Here is a 22,178-nt window from a genome sequence, read left to right as displayed (position 1 = left end):
CTTAGTGAGCCAGCTGCAGAGCCGTAGTACCCCTAAATTAATAAAAAACAGCCTAAGGTTGCAGTACAATGAAATAGTATAATCTGACAGCGAACCGGCGCTGCCAATAAATCTTGTATATCTCATGCATCCCTATGTTACAGGTAACTCCAGGTGACAACATGCAGCGATTGTATGGACATAGTCGGGTCGTGACGTCTCTCGCACTTATGATACAGTTCTCATGTCTTCAAATCACTTGAATTCGCTACCGCTAATGAGATGCACTGGATAAAAGAAAAAAAAGGAAGTAGTAATACATAAGAAGAAAGTGAATTAACATAAGGAAATGCACAGAAACAAGGATGTTTTTAAACAAAGGGTTATCCGCAAGGAAATAAAGGTGACCACAGAAGGAAAAATGAACTATTTCACAAGACCCCCCAGGTCACTTAGAAGAGTGAAGTCCCTGAGTCGGTACAAAAAGGGTCCTTATAACCTCCAGTGTAAAGAGATCATTTGGAAAACGAATTTAAATTTGTTTATCCGAGATGGAATTTTTACATCTGGACGTTTTCGGTGAAGTACTGGCCGTTGTTTCCGACGACGTTACCGGGGGTCCTGTACTCGCACATGAGGTACTGGCTGCCACCGCACTTTCGGTTGTAACAACCGATTTCAGAGGTAGCCTTCCAGATAAGTTGGGTGAAGTGACCGGTAGACATCTAAAATATTGTTAGCATATGCTGAGACAAGAGGGTATTCAATTCGAGTGTTATTTACCTGGAAGCCTGGGGAGGCAGCATTGTATTGGTTCTTCTCTTCGTACCAAGCGGTGATAGCAGCTTCGACACTATCATAGCCGAAGGCAAGGTTCTCGCCGTATGGACCGCCAGAGTGATGCATGGTGCAGTCTCCGGTGTTCGCCTCGGCATGTGAGGCCAACTCTGTGCTCCAGACGAGTGCCTTAGCACCGTGGGCAGCTCTGAACTTGTTGTGGGTCTCGAGACACTTCTGGTCATCACCGACTGGGGCTGGGGAGACTGGAGCCGGTGCTGGGGCTGGGACAACAACTGGAACAGGTGATGGCTTTGGAGCCGGCTTAGGGGATGGAGCTGGGGCGTTGTAGACTGGTGGTTGGTAGGCTGGAGTCTCAACTGGTGGTGGGACATAGACGACTGTGGTCGCCTTTGGCTTAGGAGCAGCGTGCTTTGTCCTTGGGGCAGTTTCGGTGACATAGACAGTCTTGGTGACAACTAAGTCAACATATTGGACAGTGGTGTGCTTGTTGACCTTGCGAGTGCATTCCTTAACAGGATAAGCTAGGGCGCTGGCAGCGAGCACAGCGATGGAGAGGATGACTGAACGCATTTTGATGGGTTTAGAGGGTTGATTGGTTGCTGAAGCTAATTGAAATCGAGGATTCTATGAATGTGGGATTTGGAAAGTGACCAGGCACGTAACCAAATGAATTAATCGTCGATACAATCCGTCAAGGAAGATGAGACGATGGTGTTTCTAGGAAGGTAAGGAGAACGTTCTAGGAGAAAGAGGTTGATGTTAGAAAGGATCATGTCAAATTCGTCATTTTGGTAGGTGGTGAATGTATGGATTGTCGAGGAGAGGTAAGTATGTGTTGTGCCGTGTTGCATATTTGCATTGGCAGTGAAACAACTCGAACTTGTCTTCGAGGGTTAAGTTCCAGGTACCAAGAATTGAATATCATGTCACATACTATATATGTATGTCACATCACATCCATGTGGTTGATTATTTTAAAATAAAAATATAGACAATTGGAGGAATGTAGGTGTGTGTATATAATATATAATGCATCCTGCATATAGGGAGGGCACCGCAGAGTTTAGAACTTACAAATCTTAGTAAAAGAAATAACGACTGCAAAAGACCTGTTGAAATTTGACAAGAGACACCTGGTCGACTACTGGATTGAACCTGATCCAAAGAATCGCTACAATTTACTGAAATAGAAATTGAAGAAAGAAGCTTCGAACAATAAATAAATAGAATTCAACCTCGTCAAGAAGTTAAGTCGTAATGGAAGACAAAATAAAGTTATTTGGAAATATCGAGCAGCTTGATATAAAGGAGTGTAATTGGTGTTGATTCCGCACGAAGGAGTGTAGCGCTAAATCCAACCCAGTGATCGAGACCAGAAGCCTGCTTGAAGTTTTGAAAAACAAAAAACCGTCGGTTGATGGCTTGAAGAGGAGGAGGAGAGAGAGGAGAATAGAAAAGAGAGGCGCAAACTTGTGCAGCAGGCCGATTATTTAAAACAGGCGGCGCTATTGGGAACCAGCGAGCGATTCCCCTGGCTGATTCTGCTTTGACTTGTTGTACCTTGTACTGTGTGTGTGCACTGTATTGGACTGGCTGTTTGGGCTGCTTGGCTGTATGTCCGGTTATGGTTGCAGTTGCAATTGCGGTGCCGTCTGACAATATGAACCGCTGTCAGTGTGTCTCATCAAGGGGCTGATTAACCTTTAGGGGAGGATGATAGGTTACGCAAAGGACAAGGCCCCCGAATCAATTGGACTCAATCCCTTCATTTAATATCCTTGGGTTTTTCTTTTGCGCAGGGGGTGAAAGAGAGGTTGGCTCTTGCGACTCTCTAGTGCCTTGGCCCAGGCCCAGGCGGGCGTCTGGATTGGCCCCAAAGTGATGGTTCCTTGCAGCCCGAGAGACCCAGACCTCATGCAAATGCATGCACCGAATCGACCATTTGGAAGCCAGCACATGTGCCCTGCGTACCTGCCTCCGGGGATTCTCATCCCGCTTCCCATCGATTCGATGTTTTGTTGAGATCTACGCTCGTTAACGGGGTTGGACATCATGGACTTGCTCTTCAAAGATCACAACAGCAAAGAAACACTGCGGTACGCGGTGGAAGTGGCGTCTGTTCATGCACAACGATAACCTTGATATCGTGTCGAGCTGTGAGCTGTCCGCCCAGGCTTAACCACTTAGCAGTAGTCGATGGTTAGCTGGGAGGTTTGAGAGCTGTTGTGGAACGAAACAAAATGTGACACTCGATGTCAACAAGCGTCGATATAATATTGATATCCCTCGCTAACTGGGACGGTTGACAGACTTTGCAATCGACCGATGAGATCCCGTCTTGCATGACCAGCGCCTGGGCAGGAGTACGTAAAGCGAGGAGGCGAGTGGCTGGAGGGGGTTCACGATGTTGGGATCCGAATCAGAACAGCACACATGGCAGTCGTGAAACGATGTTTGAAGCTATCAGCTGGGTCGACGTCAGTCCGTTTGAACATTTGCGTTGGTTGGCTGTTGGTGTAACAATCGGCCGTGTTCCTGATGATCTGGCCCATCCCAACGCACCGCATTTGGTATCGTTGGAAGTTCCAATCCTCGTCGATTGTCTTTCTCATCTCCTCCTGACATTGTATTGAGCTCCCCCCAACCAGCATCCCAAATCAACTAACCTCGAGATCTCGTCACGACGAAAACTATATGTATTATTCATGGAAACTCAAAAAAACTCAAAAAAATTCAGAAGGCTGTTCGTAGCTATAGCCCGTCCCGCTATAAACTCCGCTGCAGCTCTCCATCACATTCGAACGCCTCACCGGAGGCGGAAACTCGAGCCTGGTGTGATCTTAATCACATCCTAAAGCTTCGATTGTCCTATGTATATCAATACCTATTCTTCTCATCAGAATCTTAGGAGGCTGGTGCTTGTTCCTGCATGTTTCCCGATCCACCGCTGGCCGAAGGTGACTTCCCATGCACAGAGGTAACCGTCTACTGCACAGTACTCTATTCTCGTTCCTGGCTTGGGAAGACCTGCAGGGTCAGCATGGTTTTGTCTTGACTTGCGGGGTAAACGAGAATGCTGACTGGTCGGTACCAGCGAACCCTGTCCAAGCCCTGTTCTCTACCAGGATTCCGTTTCAGGTTGTCTTGCGCCCGTTCCTGGGAAAGCTCTCTGTTTAGAGGCCTTTCATCACCGGGCATGAAATCAGCACTTAAGCCCCGATCAGAAAAGGGGCAGACCGCAGACGCTGCGGCTTTTTTCCTTTTCTTTCTTTTTGTCGTTTTAAGCATAAAACTTCCAAATCGGATATCAAAGGATGTTGGATCGATTCGAGAGCTTCCTCGGTATGCAAAATGTGATAACAAAATGGAATCTGGCTATCGACAGAGGTCTCTGATAGTTGATGCTTAGGAAATCGGACATTCGTACCTGCCCGATTCCAAAACCCGCTATCCCATTGAAAGAATTTGAGTTCGGGTATCACTATCGATGGTGCATACATGTCGATCATGGCTAACGGAATGCCAAAAAGAATCTCGCTACCATTACCAGCTTTTGCACTTCACTCACGATGGAAAGGAAGTTCTCCGAGACCCAGCCATTTGGAAAATTCAAAAAGGGTTGGAAATCGTAATAAACTGGCTGACCTGCCTGTTTTCCTTCCTTCCTTCATATTTCCATCTTGTTAATGCAAAACATCGATTACCGATCAAGCCATTCATTCTTTCTTTCCATGAATTCCTTCCCGCGTCATCAATCGGGTTCTGCCTACCGACATACAATTAATGGGAAACTGCGGATTACTCCTCGTGCAACTTGACAAATCCTTTGACGTAACCCCGGCTTTTCTTTCTCATTCTCTTTGAAGGAAGTTTGCGTCTCGGTAGCACGGCCGGGCCTGCAAGCACGCTCAGTAAACATGTTTGAAGATGTCTCTCTGAGCTCGAGCGAGAGAGGGAATGCCATCCAGAGAGTGAAAAAATAAAAAGCGCCAGCCCTTGCAAATTAGCATGTATCATCGTGAAACGCTCACAACACCCAATCACAGCTCCCGTACAGGTGCCCCAACCGCACCGCCCAGGTGCCATCGGAGAGCTCGAGAACAGAAATTTTTAATTTAAGAATCTTGGGCTTGCAGCTTGTCAAAAATCGACAATATGCAGACGTCAAATCAAAAAGACAGGCGTTACGTATTAGCGGTGGGTTGCTTGCAATTGCAAATCGATCTAAGCGACCAAGCTTTTCAGAAGGTAACATCGCCAAATGTTTGTGGAGATTCAAAAGACACCAAAAATATGGAAGATTCGAGATTTTGTGGAGATTCGACCCTTACTTACATGTAAACCTCCCCCTTTCGGATTCTAAAATTACACGATCACAGGGCACGCGGCTCTGGGCGATTAACAGTCATCTCATCTTCCTATCAAATCAAACCTGCCATGGTAAGATGGAAAAGATAGCACCCAAGCTTTTATGCGATTAATGCACACAATGCCATTCTCTTCGGATTTAGCAGGTGGGATATATTCAGCAGCTAGCGGGCTGTCAGAAACCCCCATTTTTAAAAACATGCATCCATCTTATACTACTTGGGATATATGCGCCATCGCTTTCGCCAATTGGTCCTAGACACTCCTATTTTTCGACACATGGTTTTTTTGGCGTAGACCGTAAACAGCCATTCAGCGACAAAATGTGAATGCACCAAGCTGAAAAAACTCACAAAGGGCGGTTGGTTTGAATTAATTTCGTATTCGAATATTCTTTTTGGCCTCTAACAACTAGATTACTCTCTGGATGAGTTCTTTTGCGGAGAGCTTTGTTCCGCTGTTTCCGTAGATTAGAAAAATTAAAATTGATACCGGTTCCAAGACCCGAAAATTATCAATATCAAAGTCTTGTTATACTCACTCCAGACTTCGTAAATGAATTCCAAGAATCTTAGGTCTGTCTGCACATATTACATATTGGATGAAAGACCCTTTTTTTTCTTGTTTATCCCCAGGAAAACAAGAATTAAAGTCTGCCCCGCCAGATGCCATGCCCCATAATTCCTGTCGACAAGCAAGCAAAGCAGTCAGTTCCGCGTCGCCCCTTTAAAGCTTGTGGGAAATAAGGCCTTGTGGGGTTGTACGACACCATCCCTTCCAATCATCATAGACGAGTGGCAAGGATTCGCCCGTGGATACTTTATTCGAAGGGAATTAAGGGATCTTCGGACACGGCTTCGAGTGCCCGGGAAAGAGGTCGTTCTTTCTTCCCTTTCCTTTCCTTTTCGTTTTGAATTCTGCCTGCTGGATTAATCGAATTCAAGCGATAGCCGAAAGGCTTCAATGTAAAGGCCTCATTTTGATTGCCTTTTCCACCCAACGGGTTAACAATTGCGTAGATCCCGATGGCTTTCACTTCCCTGCTCCTTGATCAATATTGAATGAATCGATTCACGTGCAAGTGCAATTTTAAAAAAGACCACAAGAAAGAATCAGGACTCGAGTTAGCTTACGTCAACGGATTGTGCACTATCAGCACCGCCTAGGTTACATTACAAAGTGCCACACGCGCCCGCTGGTAAAAAGTTCATGATCGATCGTCTATGTATAATACATCTGCCCTTAAGGCCTTTCTAAACCCAGAAAGAAAGGAAGAAAGGAAGAGAAAAAAAAAACACCGCTCTAGGTATAGAAAGACATTCTCCAATTACCCAGCCAATCCCCTTATTCGATAAAAGGGATAGCCTTAACCGCCATATCTTAGCTCTTGGTGGCGATCATATTGCAAGTGTCTCTCGTTGAAGGAAGCCGAGAATCTGCAATGGAACCCCCTTCTTTCACCACTCAGGCCGCCAACTTTGCCTTAGCCCGAGCCCTGATTGTCATACTGTAGAATGCATCTTTGAAAGCAAACAGGAAAGCTGCTGTAATAACGGATTGGAGTAACTTAGGCCCAACGCCCTTGTATAATCCGCTAACTCCCTCCTCGTCTACAATCTTCTGCAGACTCCCAAAAACGCTTGGGTCCCTATCGGCCTTTTCTGCGACATGCATCCGCGACTTGACGGTAATATATGGGTATGTGATACCCGTAGCAAAGAGTTTGCCAATGGCACCCAAGTAGAAAGCATCCATAGGTGCAAGTCTTCTTCCTTTCTTCTTCTCAACAAAGTTCTTGAGCTGCTCGAAGATGGTATATTGGAGGATGGGGTTAATGACAAGCACCAACGCTGGAATAACACCGGCGAAAAGGGCTTTGAAACCCTCGTTCTTGAGCAGCTGTCGAAGAACACCAAATGTTCCAAGCGGCTTTGTTGGCCGCGGGTTCTCAAGAGTAGGTAGGTCGGAGGACGCCTCGCTCTTGCGAGCTGTCATGCGAGTATTGACGACCCTGAACCAGACATATTAGCATTTCTTTCTTTATCAATTAATATTACAAAGCAAACTCATATAGGCTTCATATCATACCAAATAGGATTTGTGAGCAATACAGTTGCCGACCCAGCCAAAGCTCCAGCTGCCATGCTCTCCAACGTTGACAACTTCTTTCCCAAGCCTCTCCTGACATTGGCATTCTCGAAGGCCCCTCGGGAGAACTCATACCCTAAAAAAACGTCAGAAACCCATACTTTCTTCTTTATATAATCACAGCAACGTACAGTAGTAGTACACAAAATTCGTCACACTGATCCCAAACAGGGCCGACTCCAATCCGGCATATAATCCAGAAACACCTTCACGGGCGATAATCCTGCGAACGGCATCAAGAACCGATGTTTCGGCTCTCTTGGCTTCGACTTGAGACCGGGTAGACAGGGTGATAAGTGGGTAGGTTAGGACCATGGAGGCAATGCCACCACCTGTGTTCGAGTTAGCATTCCCAGCTAGTACAATGGATCCAGTTGTGCGTGAAAACACATATAATTGGACATACCAGCACCTATAAAGCGAGCAGATCATTAGTTTTTGAAGCCGAAATAATATAATTCTAAAAGACGTTTTATCCATACCTGCAATAGCATGGGCGACGTTATCAGACATCTTGGAGATTGTGGCGTTCAGTGATTCGTAGATTCGCGAATTCGTATAGCCCTGAAAGTAGATTTGTTATGACGAAAACAAAGGAGCGTCAAGAAACCCGTCGTCAAGAAAATATGGGGAAATGAAGAAGTCAGTGAAAGTAGCAGAAGGCAGTTCACGTTCAAGTCCAAGTCCCAGTTTAAAAGTTCGAGGAAGACGTCAACGTTAATGCGTTCCTAGCGTGTCGGCAAATCATATGGCATCGAATAGACCCCAGTTCCTTCTTTTGGTAGATGCTTGGATGCCCCGGAATTTTGCATGTGGCAGGCGAGCGCGAATCGAGGAAGGTCGGCAAGCTGCCTAACTTCGATGTTCAAATCCCCCTTCCATTTTCAACCTCGGTTCCTGTTTCCGAACTGTCCAACACACAAACGACCACAGCTTCGGGGCGAGAATTAGGTATATCACACCTATCATGAAAATCGAAATTGTTGCCGCCTTTGAAGCTTTGCGCAGCAGTATGGAGATATTCTTTCATGTCATCATCCTTTCATTTATTTCCATATCCAAGAAGTGCGATGCGGTGTGTATATACGTATATTGAGCACAAAAAAAAGGAAAGAGAACTTTAAAACAGTACAAAAAGTTCAATATCCAAAATGTCGCTACCTCCCTGTAGGCGGCACAGCCGGTAGTGGTGGACGTTTTTTGGAAGATATTCTAGGAATGGGGAACCAAGGATGATAGGACCCTTGGTCAATCTCAACTTCGGCATCTGCTACCGTATTCGTTTTAATCGCTTTTAATAGCATGACAATAGCAACACCTGCCCCGATGCAAGAACGGAGATACTCTCTCAAATTCTAGTATTGGAGGATATATTATTAGATTACGAAACTTTAGAAGCTATGTGACGGATAGAAACCTACCAAGCGATAACCTTCTTCACAGAGTAATGCGTGCGAAGAAGTGGCGCTCATCTTACTCAGGAGATCGAAGTTTTTCCTCCCCTCTTTTGTGTTTTCCGACGCCATCTCGAGCATCTCGATTGTCTAATTTTAACATGAGATTAGTCTCGTGATCAATACGGTTTCATTGAAAATCTTACCTCGATATCGGGGTTATCGACAAGAGCCTTGAAGTCCTCAAAGGGAACAACATCTGGACATCCAATTGTCAAAAATGGCTTCATCCGTAATTCATACCGCATAACATCAGTAGAATAAGGTTGCGGAGGCGTCTTCACAAGTCCAAGTCTTGCAAGTGCCGTGTACAACTGTGAATTTGATATCAGTATCTTTTCCCATAGAAGGGACGAAGGAGTATCCTTACGAAAATCATTGCGCTACAAAGTTCCTGCAGGGCGGCGGCTTCAAGTAAGGTGAAGTTCACTGTAGCTTGGGCATTCGCGATATCCTGTGCTGAAGCAATGCACTCCTTTGATCTCGTGGCTGCTAATGGAGAATCCACGGCAACTCCTGGGTGAACAAAATGCCGTATCCGTTCCAAATGTTGCAGGCGGGTACGTAAGAAGTATTGAAGATACCTGTAGAATATCTTTAGTACCCTAGTAATAGTTTTAGGTTATTGCAGTTTGAAATAACGCACCAGTACATTCCGGCAAATTCATGAGGTAAATAAACCTCCAGTTCAAATCCCAGGAAGATAATCCATTCCATTTGCCTTAATTTATAGTGATAAACCCATGAAGAGAGTGAAAACGCATAGGATATATTATCATTATGCAGAACAGGCTCTTCCTTGATAAGTTGCTGTAATTCCCCGTCTATTTCCTCGCACTGATAGATATTAGAGAAGGATAACTGAAGAGGCGTTATTCAAAGAAAACTTACCTCTATTTGCAATGCATCCCAGTCAACAATTAGGTGGCAAAGATTCCTTCTTAGCCTCGAGCGATTCTGGCAGATAGTTCGGTAAAGGGTAATGTACGACTATATATCATTAGTCGTGACTCAAAACGCTGACTTTTTATATAACGACATACATTTCCGGCTCGCTCAACGAACCATTTCATCCGCTGGTGGATCTGAAACCGAGTATCTGATGGCATTTCAGAAAGTTCATTTCGAGGATCAAAAAGGTCATCCGCTGGTAGACATAATTCTTTGACGTCCTCGAGGAGGATATGGCTTATCTGCATACGACCCAAAGCCACATGATTACTGAAAAACAAAGTTTGTAAGAGTGATCTAACATATGTTGACGGCTGCGGCTTGCGAGCGGTGAATCTGAGAAAGAAAGTCTATACCATCCCTTGTTAGCTCGCAACTTCGGATTGGTACCATGTCATTAGTACATACCATAAGATTCGTAGCACCAGAGTAAGTCAAGACCCTCAAGATCTCCTTGGCATCCTTACACAACCTCGAAACTATAGTGAATGCCTCTTCGAACGGAATCTGCACTATCGGGCGCGGAGGGACTGTGCTAGCTAGTTTCCTCTGAACAGCGATACTGAACACTGAAGGAACAGCTGTGCCTAGGTTCCGTGTAATGCCAATAGTTGATAGCAAGGTTATACAACCATCCCAATTCGAGCGCTTGTCAACCATCTCCTTGACATCTCGAGATAATTCCGTGAGAAATAGCTTTCGAAAGGCTAGACGGGCCTTAAGTGCCATTTTGATGTTATTAGGCCATGGCGCTGCGGTGCTATCGACATATTCAATGGCAGAGACTAGAAGTTTATTGATCTCGGCGACGGTTATGAAGTCTAAGAGTGAAACGTTATAGGTTTGTGTTACGAAGTCTTCTTCCTAGCGAAGAGTAATCATTAAGCAATGCGGCCAAAAGGCATTCCTAGTTGTTGTTGTTGGTGGTACTAACCTCGTAAGTATGCTCAGCAAGAATCTGGAGATTGACACGTTCGCAGCATTTGATGAGACCGACACAGTATGCTCGAAGGACTACGTGGAGCAGTTGATATGTTGGGGATCCCGGTTGATGGGTCTCCGAAGGTGGTAGATTGAACTTGGCTTCTTCGAGGCTTGAGGGGTTCAAACTCAGTAAATTGTCGATATACAAGCAGGTGAAAACGGTTTGCGACAAGGCAGCGCCGTCATGCCATGACATCTGGGTTCAAAGTTACTATACGAGTTTCTGCTGACTTCTATTTGTCGATAACGCACCTCGCTCGATAGTAATTGATCCATTATGCCAATGATTTCCTCGGGGAGCACAGGTTGATATAGTTCCGACGGGGTATCATCTTCGCCCGGTTTAAGCAGGCCGCTGTCCATCTTCGGGTCCATTATCTAAGAGGATTGGTAAGTACAATGATGCAGTTTCATATTCGTAGTTATTGAAATATCGAACCTCCAAAGCGCCGACTGCCTCAAACAGAGTGAAGTTTGGATCTTTTACCAACTGCCCCACGTCCAGACCTACACGATTGGAATATCAATAATTATATTCTACAAAGATATATTATATCATAGTTTGGTACCTTGACAGGCCTGCCGAAATAGTTGTGTCACATCCCTATAGCTTGTGGATGAAGGTGACGATATCGTCGTAGTAGTGATTTGATTGCCCTCGATGGACTTCTCGGACACGTGGAGACGTGCAAACGCTATAATATCCGATATCAGCGTGCGAAAATTCGACATATCAGGAATAATGAGATGAGTTTACGATCAAGCACAGGGAATAGACCGGGAGGGCAAGAAATACTGACCGTCGTTAAAGCCCCCGCTATTGTTCGCCATCTTAGGTATCCTGGTGATTCCTCTGGAAAATGCACCGGATGGTAGTAGGGCTTAATTTTTGTCTCGGGCAACGGACGGGGGAAGCGTTTATGGCGTGTGTGGAGCTTATCAGCTAATGGAGTTCGGGATTCGATTCGAAAAGATGCATAAAGATGGTAATGGTATGGTTGTACGTAAACTCGAACCAACGGTCGACAGCTCTTAGCTTGCTTGTTCTCTCCGAGTCAATTAATTGTCCCGACAGGCCAGGCCAGGCCAGGGTACTAGCTACTTAAGTACTTAGATGCTTAAGTACCTAGTATACTACTGTCGGTGGATGATGCATCATACTTCGTTGGTCGCCGCATTGGTGGGGGCGTCGCTTTTGACAGCGCTCATTTGTTGGATTATTTCTGCCCCTCTTGAGCTCTGCTCTTCAGCCAGCCTCCAGTCTGCAGCAGCCTGAGAATCAAAGGCACCAATCGGGCTCGGTACTGACACTATCTAGTATTTTCACTTTAAATACTATATGAAAGCATACGTAAGATGAATCTAGGCTATATTAAATCCGGAAGGCGACCCTGTCATGGCAATTTTTTTGCGAAGCCGGAGTTCGGAATACAGTGCATATATAGATACGATTACCAAAGCGGGATACCTGGAGATACCAAATCAAGCGTATCTACTGGATATTGGGCTGGGGGCAGTTAAAGTGTAGCAATAAATCACTATCCAACCTAGATAAGTATGCGGATGATATCCAATATCATGGACAATAGATGGTTTGTGTGTAGAGTTCTTTTTGGCCAGGCTCGTGGTTGACAGATAGCAGTGTCTGCCTTTTATATTTCAATCCATTTTATATGTACAATCCCGTAGCCCCGCATCTCCAAAATGCTCGTATGTACTTTCTCTATGCATCCTTCAGAAAATTTAATGAGACTGTCGGTTATTTTCCATCCTCGGCCATTTACTGTTCGGAGTTACCCAAGTACTTGGCCTCCTGTTGCTTGCCGTTCTATAATGAGCATATAGTTAGCACCCGATTCTATTTATCGATGGTACCCACGCGTTCTAGAAGTATCGCTGATTGAGGGTTGTAGATTGGGGATATCCACTGGGATAGAGTATCAGCCACGTACCTCCCATCTGGAAACCTTCAATTCGTTCCCGCTTCGTCGCTCGGCAGCGACACGAGCCTGTTCCTTCAGACTTTTTCGGATGGCCTGAGCGGCGATCGAGAGGTACTTGTTGTAGCTATATAGTTTCAGAATGATATGTCAGCCAATTGAGTCTTCGGAGACAGCGGTGGAGGAGATATCGGCAATCGGGATGTGTTCGGGAGTCGTAGCTGGATAAGGTAGTACGTACCTCACGCCGGCCTGTTTCCACGCGAATGCCATGATGGTTATGGTAGGTTAGGTGAAGAATTGAATATGAAGGAACCGATGAGGTTTTCGGGTTTGGAGGTATGGATGGTGGAGGTGAGGGTGAGGTTGCTTGACCGATGATGTCGACGTTTGGACTGCTAAGGTTTTTGGCGGACCAGCGGTAATTTTCCGCATCGGTATCTCCACCGCCCAACACAAATAGGCTTGCACTTGTACCTGATCTAGCAGCCGCCACTAAATTTAAACATACAGCGAGTTTACGACGGTTGATGATGGTCTCGTAGGCTGATAACATGATTTACAGCAATTTAATGAGAAAAAAAAGAAGTAATTGAGTGTGTATATACTATAGCCATTCATCCGAACGGACTACGTTTTGAGGATTAACTGTACAAGAATTTGAAAAAACGAGACGTATTTTTCAAGGCATGATTTTAGGGAAACTCAGCATGCGGAGGCAAGCGTCGCTAGCTGTAGACTTAAGCAATAAATGATCTATGTGGGGCAAAATACTTTATACATTCAAGCCGATATCAGAGGCGTATGGGAGGATGTGAAGGTCACCAACGGTACCAACGGCGGCCTTGCCGGCAAGAATGGTCGAAGCGGCCTATATTGCAGAATAGTTAGGGTGGGAACAAAAGAGCTCGAAGTTGGACTATCACTGACCTTCTTGACACTATCAAGGGTAACGCTCTCCAAAGACTTAATGGACTCCTGAACTTGTGGGATCTTGCCAGTGGTGATAATGCTTTGACCGATCGACTCCAGTGAAAGAGCGTTTTCCTCAGCGGCAGTGTAGAAATCAAACTTGGCATTCTGGATAGCTCGCTTGAGATCTTCAGCAGTGATGCTTGATACACTCTTGATGGCGCTCACAACGTCTGGAAGGGCCTTGACAAGGGAAGATGCAGGGCCGTCGACGGCGATATAAAACAGACCGGTGTCAGAATAGGTGATGTTCTTGGAGACGGCTGTAACACCTGGGTGTTTCTCAATGACTTTTCCTAGGAGGGAGTTTCCTGAAGACCACTTGATGGTAGATTGTCCTCCTAGAATGTAGGATAGGATGCTCAATTCGGCCTTGAATGCGGGGCCTCCAGCAGATCCTGGGAAGGCGATAACCACGGAGTTTCCGGACCTAGACCACGCCCTGCTCTCGCCACCATAGTAGGTGGGGGCATGGGCCGTGAGAGCCTTTCCAGCTGGGACATCTGCAAAGAACTCGGTTGTGTACTTGTTGAGTTCGGCATGAGGAACACCGGAACCAACAACAACCAGGTTAGATTGGTTGAAGGCTGCGCCGGCGAAGTCGGCAATTTCCTCGACACCGAAGTTCTTCCTGACAACCGAGAGCTTGTCAAGGCCTAAGCCATGGTGGTAGGCACTGGCGTGAGCGGACTCCAATGCGACATAGCTGGGGTTGGAGTATGCAACGTTGACCTCATTCTCCATAGTGGGTATTACCCGCTCGGTATATTCGTAAGCTTGACGCGGTATTCCGTTAACATAAAGGATCCAAAGGTGCTATTATGTAGAATTCGAGAAGATCTTACGGATAAGCTTAGTCTTTGTAACGACATCGCCCAAGAGCTCAGCGAAATAGGGTAGGTCGCCCCTAAGAAACCTGGCCTTGTAAACGATGTTTTCCCTCGACAGAGAAGTTTCCAATACACCACCCATGAGCTCAACTTCTCTAGTAATGAATAGAGAGGATCGTTTTAAAGTGCTCTAAATGTGTCAAGTTTCAGCGAATGAAACAAACCAACATAATTCTATTTTCAATCCTTCTAAATGCCGTACCTTGAATGCGAAGTGCTCAAGCGCATGAGAGAGACCGGGTAATGGCTGGTATCTGCTACCAGCTTTTATAACGACGGCTAAAGAAGAAGTGGGAGAACCGGTGTCCTTAGAAACAGTTTTGGTACCGGCAGCCTCCGAGACTTCATAGGTGAAAGGCGCAGAGGCTGGGGAAGCAAAAGCTCTCGACTGTTGTAGGGAAAGAGACGATGGCCTTAGCCATTGTCTCGAAACCCCGCGAGCGACTGCGTTTCGTACAGGGAACATCGGAACCGCCGACTTTGTAAAGGAAACCGGGTGGAGGAGGTCGAGGAGGAGGGGCTACACTGCCTGACAGATTGACCGGTTAGTATCAATTGGACGACATGGACGTCAACTCGAGACAATGGAAGGGTACGATCCGAAGCCACTTACGGTAGACGGATGTCTTGAAAGGTAGGATTAGGATATGTCGATATCTAGGACTGGTAGAGTCGAGTCGAGTCAAGTCGGGATCGGGTGAGTTCTTTCGAAAACAACGTCACGGATGTCCAACAGTATTTTCCTCGGCCGCTATTGGCTGGCCAGTCCCCGCGAGTCCCTGCGCCCCCCGGTCCAGTCTTTTTCTCCCGGGGCCCTGGGCAACACAAAAAAATTAAATGGAGATGCGCAAGACTCACTGTCATTTTTGTCATTCTTCGAGTCCATCAACCAGTCCATTTCATCACCATCAACCCTCATCGCTTTCAACTTCAACCATCAGCTGCAGAGCCTTCTATCATTGATCCGGTCCGTCGCATCATCACTGTCTCCTTGAACAACGTCAGCTTGGCAATGCCTTTTTAGCGATACTTCGAAGGAAACGAAACACCACAAATCCTTTTCGAAAACGTAACTTCAACCTCCGGGCCATCCCAAAATTCACGAACAGACCAATCAAGGTCAAAGCATCCAAATCCCAACCATGCCTTTCTTATAGCAATCGCACTATAAATCTTTCTAATACAATCAATATCAACGGGACATCGATATTATACACTCATAATGCAACAAGTTCGTGCAATCGATAAATTCTTCCTGCGTATTTATGGCGACTAACCCACAGATGTAGAACGCAGCTGAACTCTGCACCATCCTCGTCAGAGATACATACGGCGAACTATCTTCGGTTCGTTAGGCACAATAAATTCCATCTACAGGCTCTTCTAATACTGTGGATTCTTTTAGAGGGTTGTCGCAGCCTTGCTCGAATATGGACGTTCGACATTATACACCATAGTCCGACGGGTCAAAATCCCAGAAAGAGTCGTAAAGCAAACACTGGTGGTCCTAATACAACAACATCTCGTCTTACACTATACTAACGAAGACGGTGGCCGCGATGCAACTCACTACGAATGTAATTGGCTGCAAATCTATGAGCTTTTGCACTCTGGTCGGATGGTTCGAACTATTGAGGAACGCTTTGGATCGGAGGTAAGTTGGCTCTCTACAAAATGGCAGGCTCCCTGTGGTTCAAACTGTCTAACCATATATACAATGAACATAGGCAGCCTCAGTTATCAGCAATTTCCTATTACTCGGCCATGCTAGAGTTTCAGATTTCATTACAGCATACGGTATATCCACAAAACCAAAACCAAACGCCGTTTTACCCAACGGAACCGCCATTAGTGCCTCAGAAGCCACGGGGACAGCGCCAATCACCAGTGCGGCCCAAATTTCGAAACACATTATAACCTTGATGCAGGCGAAATTTCTCGTCCCCGTTCAAGTTCACCATATGCACCCATCAGTAGATACAGAGAACGCAATTAGGCAAAGGGTGACGGCTGAGCAAGCTGGATCCGCAGCTGCCTTGCAAGCCAAGACAAAGAAGGCTATTGATGAGAAGGTTGCAGAGAAAATGGAGGCTTTATCAAGTGATCTCGACAATAAGAACTTTGGCTTGAAACGGAAATCAGACCAACAAGATGGCAGAGCGCGTAAACGGACAAAATTTTCGGCCGCCCAACCTATAGAAGAAGAAGAATGGGAAATCGATGTTAGTTTAAAAAACGAAGAGCGGAGGCTTGGAGAAAACGCTAACATTTGGCTTTTAGGGTTCCATCGTCCTTCGAGTCAACAACGCCAAATTTCTCGCGATCTTCAGGAACGAGGAACTTGTTCGGTGGGCGGAGTCTCGAATAGGAAAAACAACATCTCTTGTGTATGCGGAACTCCTAAAACATCTTGAAAAGAATGTTGTCGGACATCGAACAGAAAAGGGATTGGTGGATGGCGGAAAGAGTATGATTAAGTATCGACTTGCAATGAAAGCTGCTAATGTTCTCTACAGAAACGGTTGTTTCGACTCTCGATATCGGCAATACTTTGAAAAAGGATATTGACTTAGTAAATTCCATCGCCGCTGGCCCAGCTATGACGAATGGACACAAACGCTCAATGACAAATGGGCACTTGTTCACTGCAAATGACGAGGAATCGGAAGGCGACAGTGACGACTACGATTTAGACGCAGATATAGACGGTGACGATATGGGGATGAATGGAACTCATGAACTTTCTTCGGCGGCCCAAGAGAAAAAGGAACAGTTACAAAACATTAGAAAACATTTGATGTTGTTGGCTGATGATCCCAACCAATTCGTCACGAAACAAGAAGGAAGCATGCAATACGGTGGGTGGACGGTTGATACACAAAAGTTATGCGAGGCACTACGGATCCGGGAACTTGAACAAATTGTCGAGGAACGATTCGGCGGTATAGCAACCCGCTTGGTTCGAATTATCAAAGACAAAGGCAAGATGGACGAAAAGGGCCTTGCAGATACCGCATTATTACGGCAGAAAGATATCAGAGCGCATCTCGGCGTATTACACGAGCGGGGTTTTCTTCATATCCAGGAAGTCCCAAAGACGGCGGAAAGACTACCCGCGCGGACGTTCTATTTCTTTTATTTTGATGAGAAGATGTCCAAAATGGCCATGTTGAACGACTTTTACAAGGCTATGAGTAGAATTTTGCAGAGAATAGATCATGAGAGAAGTCTCAATTCGATGCTGCTGTCTAAAGCTGACAGAACAGACGTCAAAGGCCACGAGGAAGAATTATTGACGAAGAAGGAACTGACTGATCTAGCTAAATGGAAACGGTCGGAGGAGAAGCTGTTGGCTCAATTGATGAGAGTTGATAGGCAGGTCATGATGTTTAGGGATTGGTGAACTTGACTCGGGTCAATTCTCTATTGCCCCAGGCACCACTAATACTAAAAAAAATACCCCAAGGCCTGTTTACATGACAGAGTAGTCAATTTGTAATATATCGGTTATTTTTGCAACCAAAAAAAGACAAAACCACATGTAGGATTTTGCATTCTATGCTGTATGATAGTATTAGCTCAAAATCATGGACTGAAGTGTGCGGGTATGTATTAGTCCCGAAGGGAAAGTTCCATACATACGGCAATAATCTATCCGATACGGGTATATATACGGGTGAACATTAACCCTCGAGAGGGCAACGAGATGCGCATGCAGACCTCGGTCTCTCCTGTACTCCTGATTAACCCGAGGCCAACGGTTTACACCGCCAAAGCCTCCGTTATTACGCTTATTGTAAGGAGATTAATCAAGTGGTCCGATTTATAGTTGATCCGATTACAATATAATTACTTAGCTAAACCGACTAGAATTGTTAGGTTAGAATCGACGCGGTATACTAGTAGCATCGTTAGAGTATTTTGCATATGTCTGTTAATATCGGGCGCCTTTGATGACCTCACGGTTGGACAGATCTATAAATCGTATACTAAGCTTACAAGGTTATTAGTTGATTTGGCATAATATAATTCATCAGGTAGTCACGGATATCCAGATGCAAAGGACAATACAAGTGGGACATTGAAGCCTGCCGGCTGTATCCGTAGAAGCAATTTTGGTATATGTGGTATTAACATGATTGTACACTCAAAAAAAATGTAAAGGGCTATAATAAAGAATAATCTACCGCCGCGCCAGGTCTACCTTTGTTTCTCGCGAGAGACAAAACCACTAATATGAAAGTAGTAATAAGAATCGCAATATAAAAAGGTATATACGTATATCAAAGTAAAGCATGATACAAGAATAGAAGATAGAGGGTATTTAGATCTTGGCGTTAATAGGTGATTCGGCGTTGGATTCGGCGTACATGGCATCGATTTCGGGCCTGAACTTCTTAGCGGTTTGTGGCCTCTTCAGTTTCAGTCTGCGGAAGAATAGCTTGTTAGTATTGCGATTAGATTTAAATAGGGAGGGGTGGTTAGAAGGGACATACGTAGGAGTAAGCAATTCGTTGTCGACGCTGAATGGTTCCACATCCAAGGTGACGTTTCTTATCCTCTCGAAACCAGTCAGCTTCCTCCTCTTAGCGACCTTGTCCATATCCTTCAAAACAGCCTTAACAACAGCCTTCTCTCTGCAAGCTGCCTTGATTGCGGCAAGGTCAGTTGCCGCAATTTCTTTGTTAAGGATCTTGGATGCATATGGAGCGAAGGTGTCGGGGTTGACACCGAAAACACCAACGAGGAAGGATTGTTGAGAATCACCGTGACAGTATGCCATTGCGAAAATATTAAGGTTCGCAAGGTATACGTTCTCAATCTTCTCAGGTGCAACATATTCTCCTTGCGCTAGCTTCAAGATGTTCTTGACACGATCGATGATAGATAGTCTGCCAAGGTTGTCGAAGGAGCCGACGTCTCCGGTGTGGAACCAACCTTCCGAGTCAATGGATCCGGCGGTTTGCTCCGGAGACTTGTAATACTCTCTGAATCGGGTGGTTCCACGAAGGAGAATTTCACCACGTGGATACGGTTTGTCCGTAGAACGGTAGTCCATTTCTGGAACATCCATGAGGCAGAATTCCATTGTTGGGGTAATGGCACCGCAGTTTCCTGCGGTATAGTCACCAAATAATTGAACAGTCCCAACTGCGTAAGATTCGGTAAGACCGTATCCTTGGAAGAAGTCGTTGGCGAAGCAAGCACGAAGGAATTGGAGAACCTCTGGAGAAATTGGGGCGGATCCAGTGATCATTGTTTGAACTCTGTCAAATCCAAGACCAGCCTTGATCTTGTTTGACCAGATACGGTCATAGATAGCGTGCTTGTTTGTACCACCTGACTTCATGTTGGCGAGCTTTGTGTCAACAGCACGGCGGGACAGGCCACCCTTGAGGCCAGGGGCATCGACTGTTAGATTTTTGATACCAGCATAGAAACGGTTGTAAAGACGAGGGACGGAGCAGAAGGCAGCTGTAATCACTGTCAGTAAACATCATTAGATTATGGTAAATATAACTTGAGATCTTACTTGGGCGCAATAGTTTGATATCGTCTCCCAGTTCAAGGATGTTTCCGTGGAAGAAGCCAATAGCAGCACCTGCACCCAGTGCAGCCTGCTCTGAGACTCTCTCATAGATGTGTGCTAGTGGCATGTAACTGATCATTACGGAATTATCGGTTTGGGGAGCACAGATCATCGATGTTGCGAAAGCACCAATTGCATTCCTGTGAGTCAAAATGACACCCTTGGGGACGCCAGAGGTTCCTGAAGTATAGTTGATGGTGATAATATCATCTGGAGAGGGAGGAGCAAGTGGGCGTGGATGCTTCTGTCCAAGAGCCTCAACATCGAGAAGCGACAAGATTTCAACACCCTTCTCTTTAGCCCATGCATTGAGAAGATCCTGCTTTCGGTTGCCGGGTAGCTCGCCGTCATCGATAGAGTCCATAGCAATAATGTACTTTAGGGATGGCAATTTATCCTTCAACCCCAACAGGGTTGGAATATGATTAACGGTGGATGCAACAGTTGGGATCTCGCCGTGGTTAATGATGTACTCAGTTGTCGAGGGACCAAGAGTGTCGTATATGGAGATAGTGAAATTGCTATAGGCCATTGCGGCAAGGTCAACGAGCTGCCATTGTGGCATATTCGGACTCCAAAGGCCAACACCGATCTGACGATTAGGGAGGCCGGCCAGTTCGTGAAGCCGAAGGATACCAGCGCCAATATCAGTTCTCCTCTGCCTGACAGTGCCGTAGTTCATCCATTGATATGCGCCCCATGTCTTCGTGGCACGGTCATATTCTCTCCAACCTAAGCAGTTTGAGTTGGGGTTTATAGCACATCCAGTCTCAAAGGCTTCATGCTGAGTTCTGACCCGAGGATCAAGAGTTTCTAGAAGAGGACCGTCTCCGACAGCGTAATGCCGGTACGTAGCGGAATAGCCAGGCCTTGCAGAACCGGGAACGGCAACGCTATGTGGCTTTCCCGGTGCAGGTGCATTGCAATACTTTAGGCGATTAGCCTTGGCAACTTCCGTCATGATGTCGGTTGGTGATTAGATCTGAGAAAGCTGAAGGGCTGAGGCTAGTGTGTAAGAGTAAGAGTCTGGAGATGTGGAATTAGAAATTTCCCCAGGAAATCAAATAAACTGGGGATCTAATAGTTTAAATAGAAAAGAAGGAGTTAGCGGGGAGGTAATGATAATTAATGTTCAGACGGGCTCACATGTTCGCGGGTTGAGTTTCAAGCTTTGGGCGGGCCTTCCTTACCTGGATGTGAGCAGACGAGCCGCGGCAACGGCGAGTGCGACAGATGTGTTGGCGCGTTGTGTGGTAGTCCCGGTTGTTGGTGAGATCCGTTGATGGGATCAGCCCTGGGAGACGTGGGAGGGACCCGGAGCAGTGGCACGCGTGTGCTTAATATATAAATCTGTACAACGATATGGTACGATCTCCGCACTGCACTATCGACTTCACTACTGGCTGACTTCACTACGGTCGACGGCGTATAAGTAAATATATGTATGGGGAGGAAGGGAAAGGAGAAAGGGCCAGCTGTAAGAAAGCATTCGCTCTTTAAGAGCCGGGCAGGGATACTGCACGTAATATGCCCAATGTTGGAATATCGATTTCTATCCCGAGATTTTACCCCGGCCGAAATATACAACTGAACTCTCCCCTAGCTCAGGTTCTCTCCGTATTATGTACATGAGGTACATCTACACATACTACTTACTATGTACTCTCCGCTCCGGTCTCGATTATAAATTGCGGAGAAAGGCTCGGATAGTGCAATCACGAAGCGGGGGGCTGGGGCTAATCCAACCGGGCTTGCTGGATTACACTGAAGTCTGCGGTTCAACTTGGGTTTCACATGCCGAAAATTCTCACCTATGAAAATGAGAAGCGTACTGTAAATACGATACATCATCGCATGGTTGTATCATCGACTTATTGGGTCATGAGATACGAGCGGCCGAGAGGTGTGACCCCGCGGTATTTGTGTCATTAACATCATTATTGTCTGTTGAACAGTTGAGGGCAATCTTGCAATATCGGAGCAGCCTCTTATTTTGAGGGTATGCGCATGTGCAATATATCTCAACCGTAGAGATATCTTGGGAAGTATTCCATGCCACTAGAAGTAGTTTGATTGTCGATGCATGCCGCTGGACAAATCT

The 22,178-nt window shown here is 45.9% G+C and overlaps 7 protein-coding genes across 7 annotated transcripts; 1 reads left to right on the top strand and 6 right to left on the bottom strand.

Annotated features, from left to right (window-relative positions):
- Window positions 1–539: 539 nt before the first annotated feature.
- Window positions 540–1,350, bottom strand: AOL_s00215g206 (uncharacterized protein; the record flags this gene model as incomplete). The annotated part of the gene is made up of 2 exons (XM_011129408.1): window positions 540–704; window positions 763–1,350. The coding sequence occupies 2 exons, from the start codon at window positions 1,348–1,350 to the stop codon at window positions 540–542; spliced, it is 753 nt and encodes a 250-aa protein (XP_011127710.1).
- Window positions 1,351–6,612: 5,262 nt separating this feature from the next.
- On the bottom strand, window positions 6,613–7,809 carry AOL_s00215g205 (uncharacterized protein; the record flags this gene model as incomplete). The annotated part of the gene is made up of 5 exons (XM_011129407.1): window positions 6,613–7,159; window positions 7,237–7,372; window positions 7,428–7,628; window positions 7,703–7,708; window positions 7,779–7,809. The coding sequence occupies 5 exons, from the start codon at window positions 7,807–7,809 to the stop codon at window positions 6,613–6,615; spliced, it is 921 nt and encodes a 306-aa protein (XP_011127709.1).
- Window positions 7,810–8,453: 644 nt separating this feature from the next.
- AOL_s00215g204 (uncharacterized protein) lies at window positions 8,454–11,516 on the bottom strand (the record flags this gene model as incomplete). Its single annotated transcript, XM_011129406.1, has 13 exons — window positions 8,454–8,651; window positions 8,718–8,840; window positions 8,897–9,064; window positions 9,121–9,334; window positions 9,397–9,587; window positions 9,642–9,740; window positions 9,794–10,051; window positions 10,110–10,565; window positions 10,636–10,881; window positions 10,938–11,063; window positions 11,125–11,192; window positions 11,255–11,380; window positions 11,486–11,516. The coding sequence occupies 13 exons, from the start codon at window positions 11,514–11,516 to the stop codon at window positions 8,454–8,456; spliced, it is 2,304 nt and encodes a 767-aa protein (XP_011127708.1).
- A 949-nt stretch (window positions 11,517–12,465) lies between these two features.
- Window positions 12,466–12,898, bottom strand: AOL_s00215g203 (uncharacterized protein; the record flags this gene model as incomplete). The annotated part of the gene is made up of 3 exons (XM_011129405.1): window positions 12,466–12,513; window positions 12,638–12,752; window positions 12,867–12,898. 3 exons carry the CDS (start codon window positions 12,896–12,898, stop codon window positions 12,466–12,468), a joined length of 195 nt encoding a protein of 64 aa, XP_011127707.1.
- A 502-nt stretch (window positions 12,899–13,400) lies between these two features.
- Window positions 13,401–14,953, bottom strand: AOL_s00215g202 (uncharacterized protein; the record flags this gene model as incomplete). The annotated part of the gene is made up of 4 exons (XM_011129404.1): window positions 13,401–13,496; window positions 13,556–14,373; window positions 14,443–14,617; window positions 14,690–14,953. The coding sequence occupies 4 exons, from the start codon at window positions 14,951–14,953 to the stop codon at window positions 13,401–13,403; spliced, it is 1,353 nt and encodes a 450-aa protein (XP_011127706.1).
- A 756-nt stretch (window positions 14,954–15,709) lies between these two features.
- AOL_s00215g201 (uncharacterized protein) lies at window positions 15,710–17,890 on the top strand (the record flags this gene model as incomplete). The annotated part of the gene is made up of 6 exons (XM_011129403.1): window positions 15,710–15,718; window positions 15,777–15,833; window positions 15,893–16,141; window positions 16,215–16,709; window positions 16,768–16,954; window positions 17,004–17,890. 6 exons carry the CDS (start codon window positions 15,710–15,712, stop codon window positions 17,888–17,890), a joined length of 1,884 nt encoding a protein of 627 aa, XP_011127705.1.
- A 921-nt stretch (window positions 17,891–18,811) lies between these two features.
- AOL_s00215g200 (uncharacterized protein) lies at window positions 18,812–21,038 on the bottom strand (the record flags this gene model as incomplete). The annotated part of the gene is made up of 3 exons (XM_011129402.1): window positions 18,812–18,914; window positions 18,984–19,962; window positions 20,021–21,038. The coding sequence occupies 3 exons, from the start codon at window positions 21,036–21,038 to the stop codon at window positions 18,812–18,814; spliced, it is 2,100 nt and encodes a 699-aa protein (XP_011127704.1).
- Window positions 21,039–22,178: the final 1,140 nt, after the last annotated feature.

The sequence above is a fragment of the Orbilia oligospora genome, assembly GCF_000225545.1.
Source record: "Orbilia oligospora ATCC 24927 unplaced genomic scaffold scaffold00215, whole genome shotgun sequence".
Classification (NCBI taxonomy): Eukaryota; Fungi; Ascomycota; class Orbiliomycetes; order Orbiliales; family Orbiliaceae; genus Orbilia; species Orbilia oligospora.
Note: the sequence above shows the minus strand (reverse complement) of the source record. Positions and strands in the feature narration are given on the sequence as shown.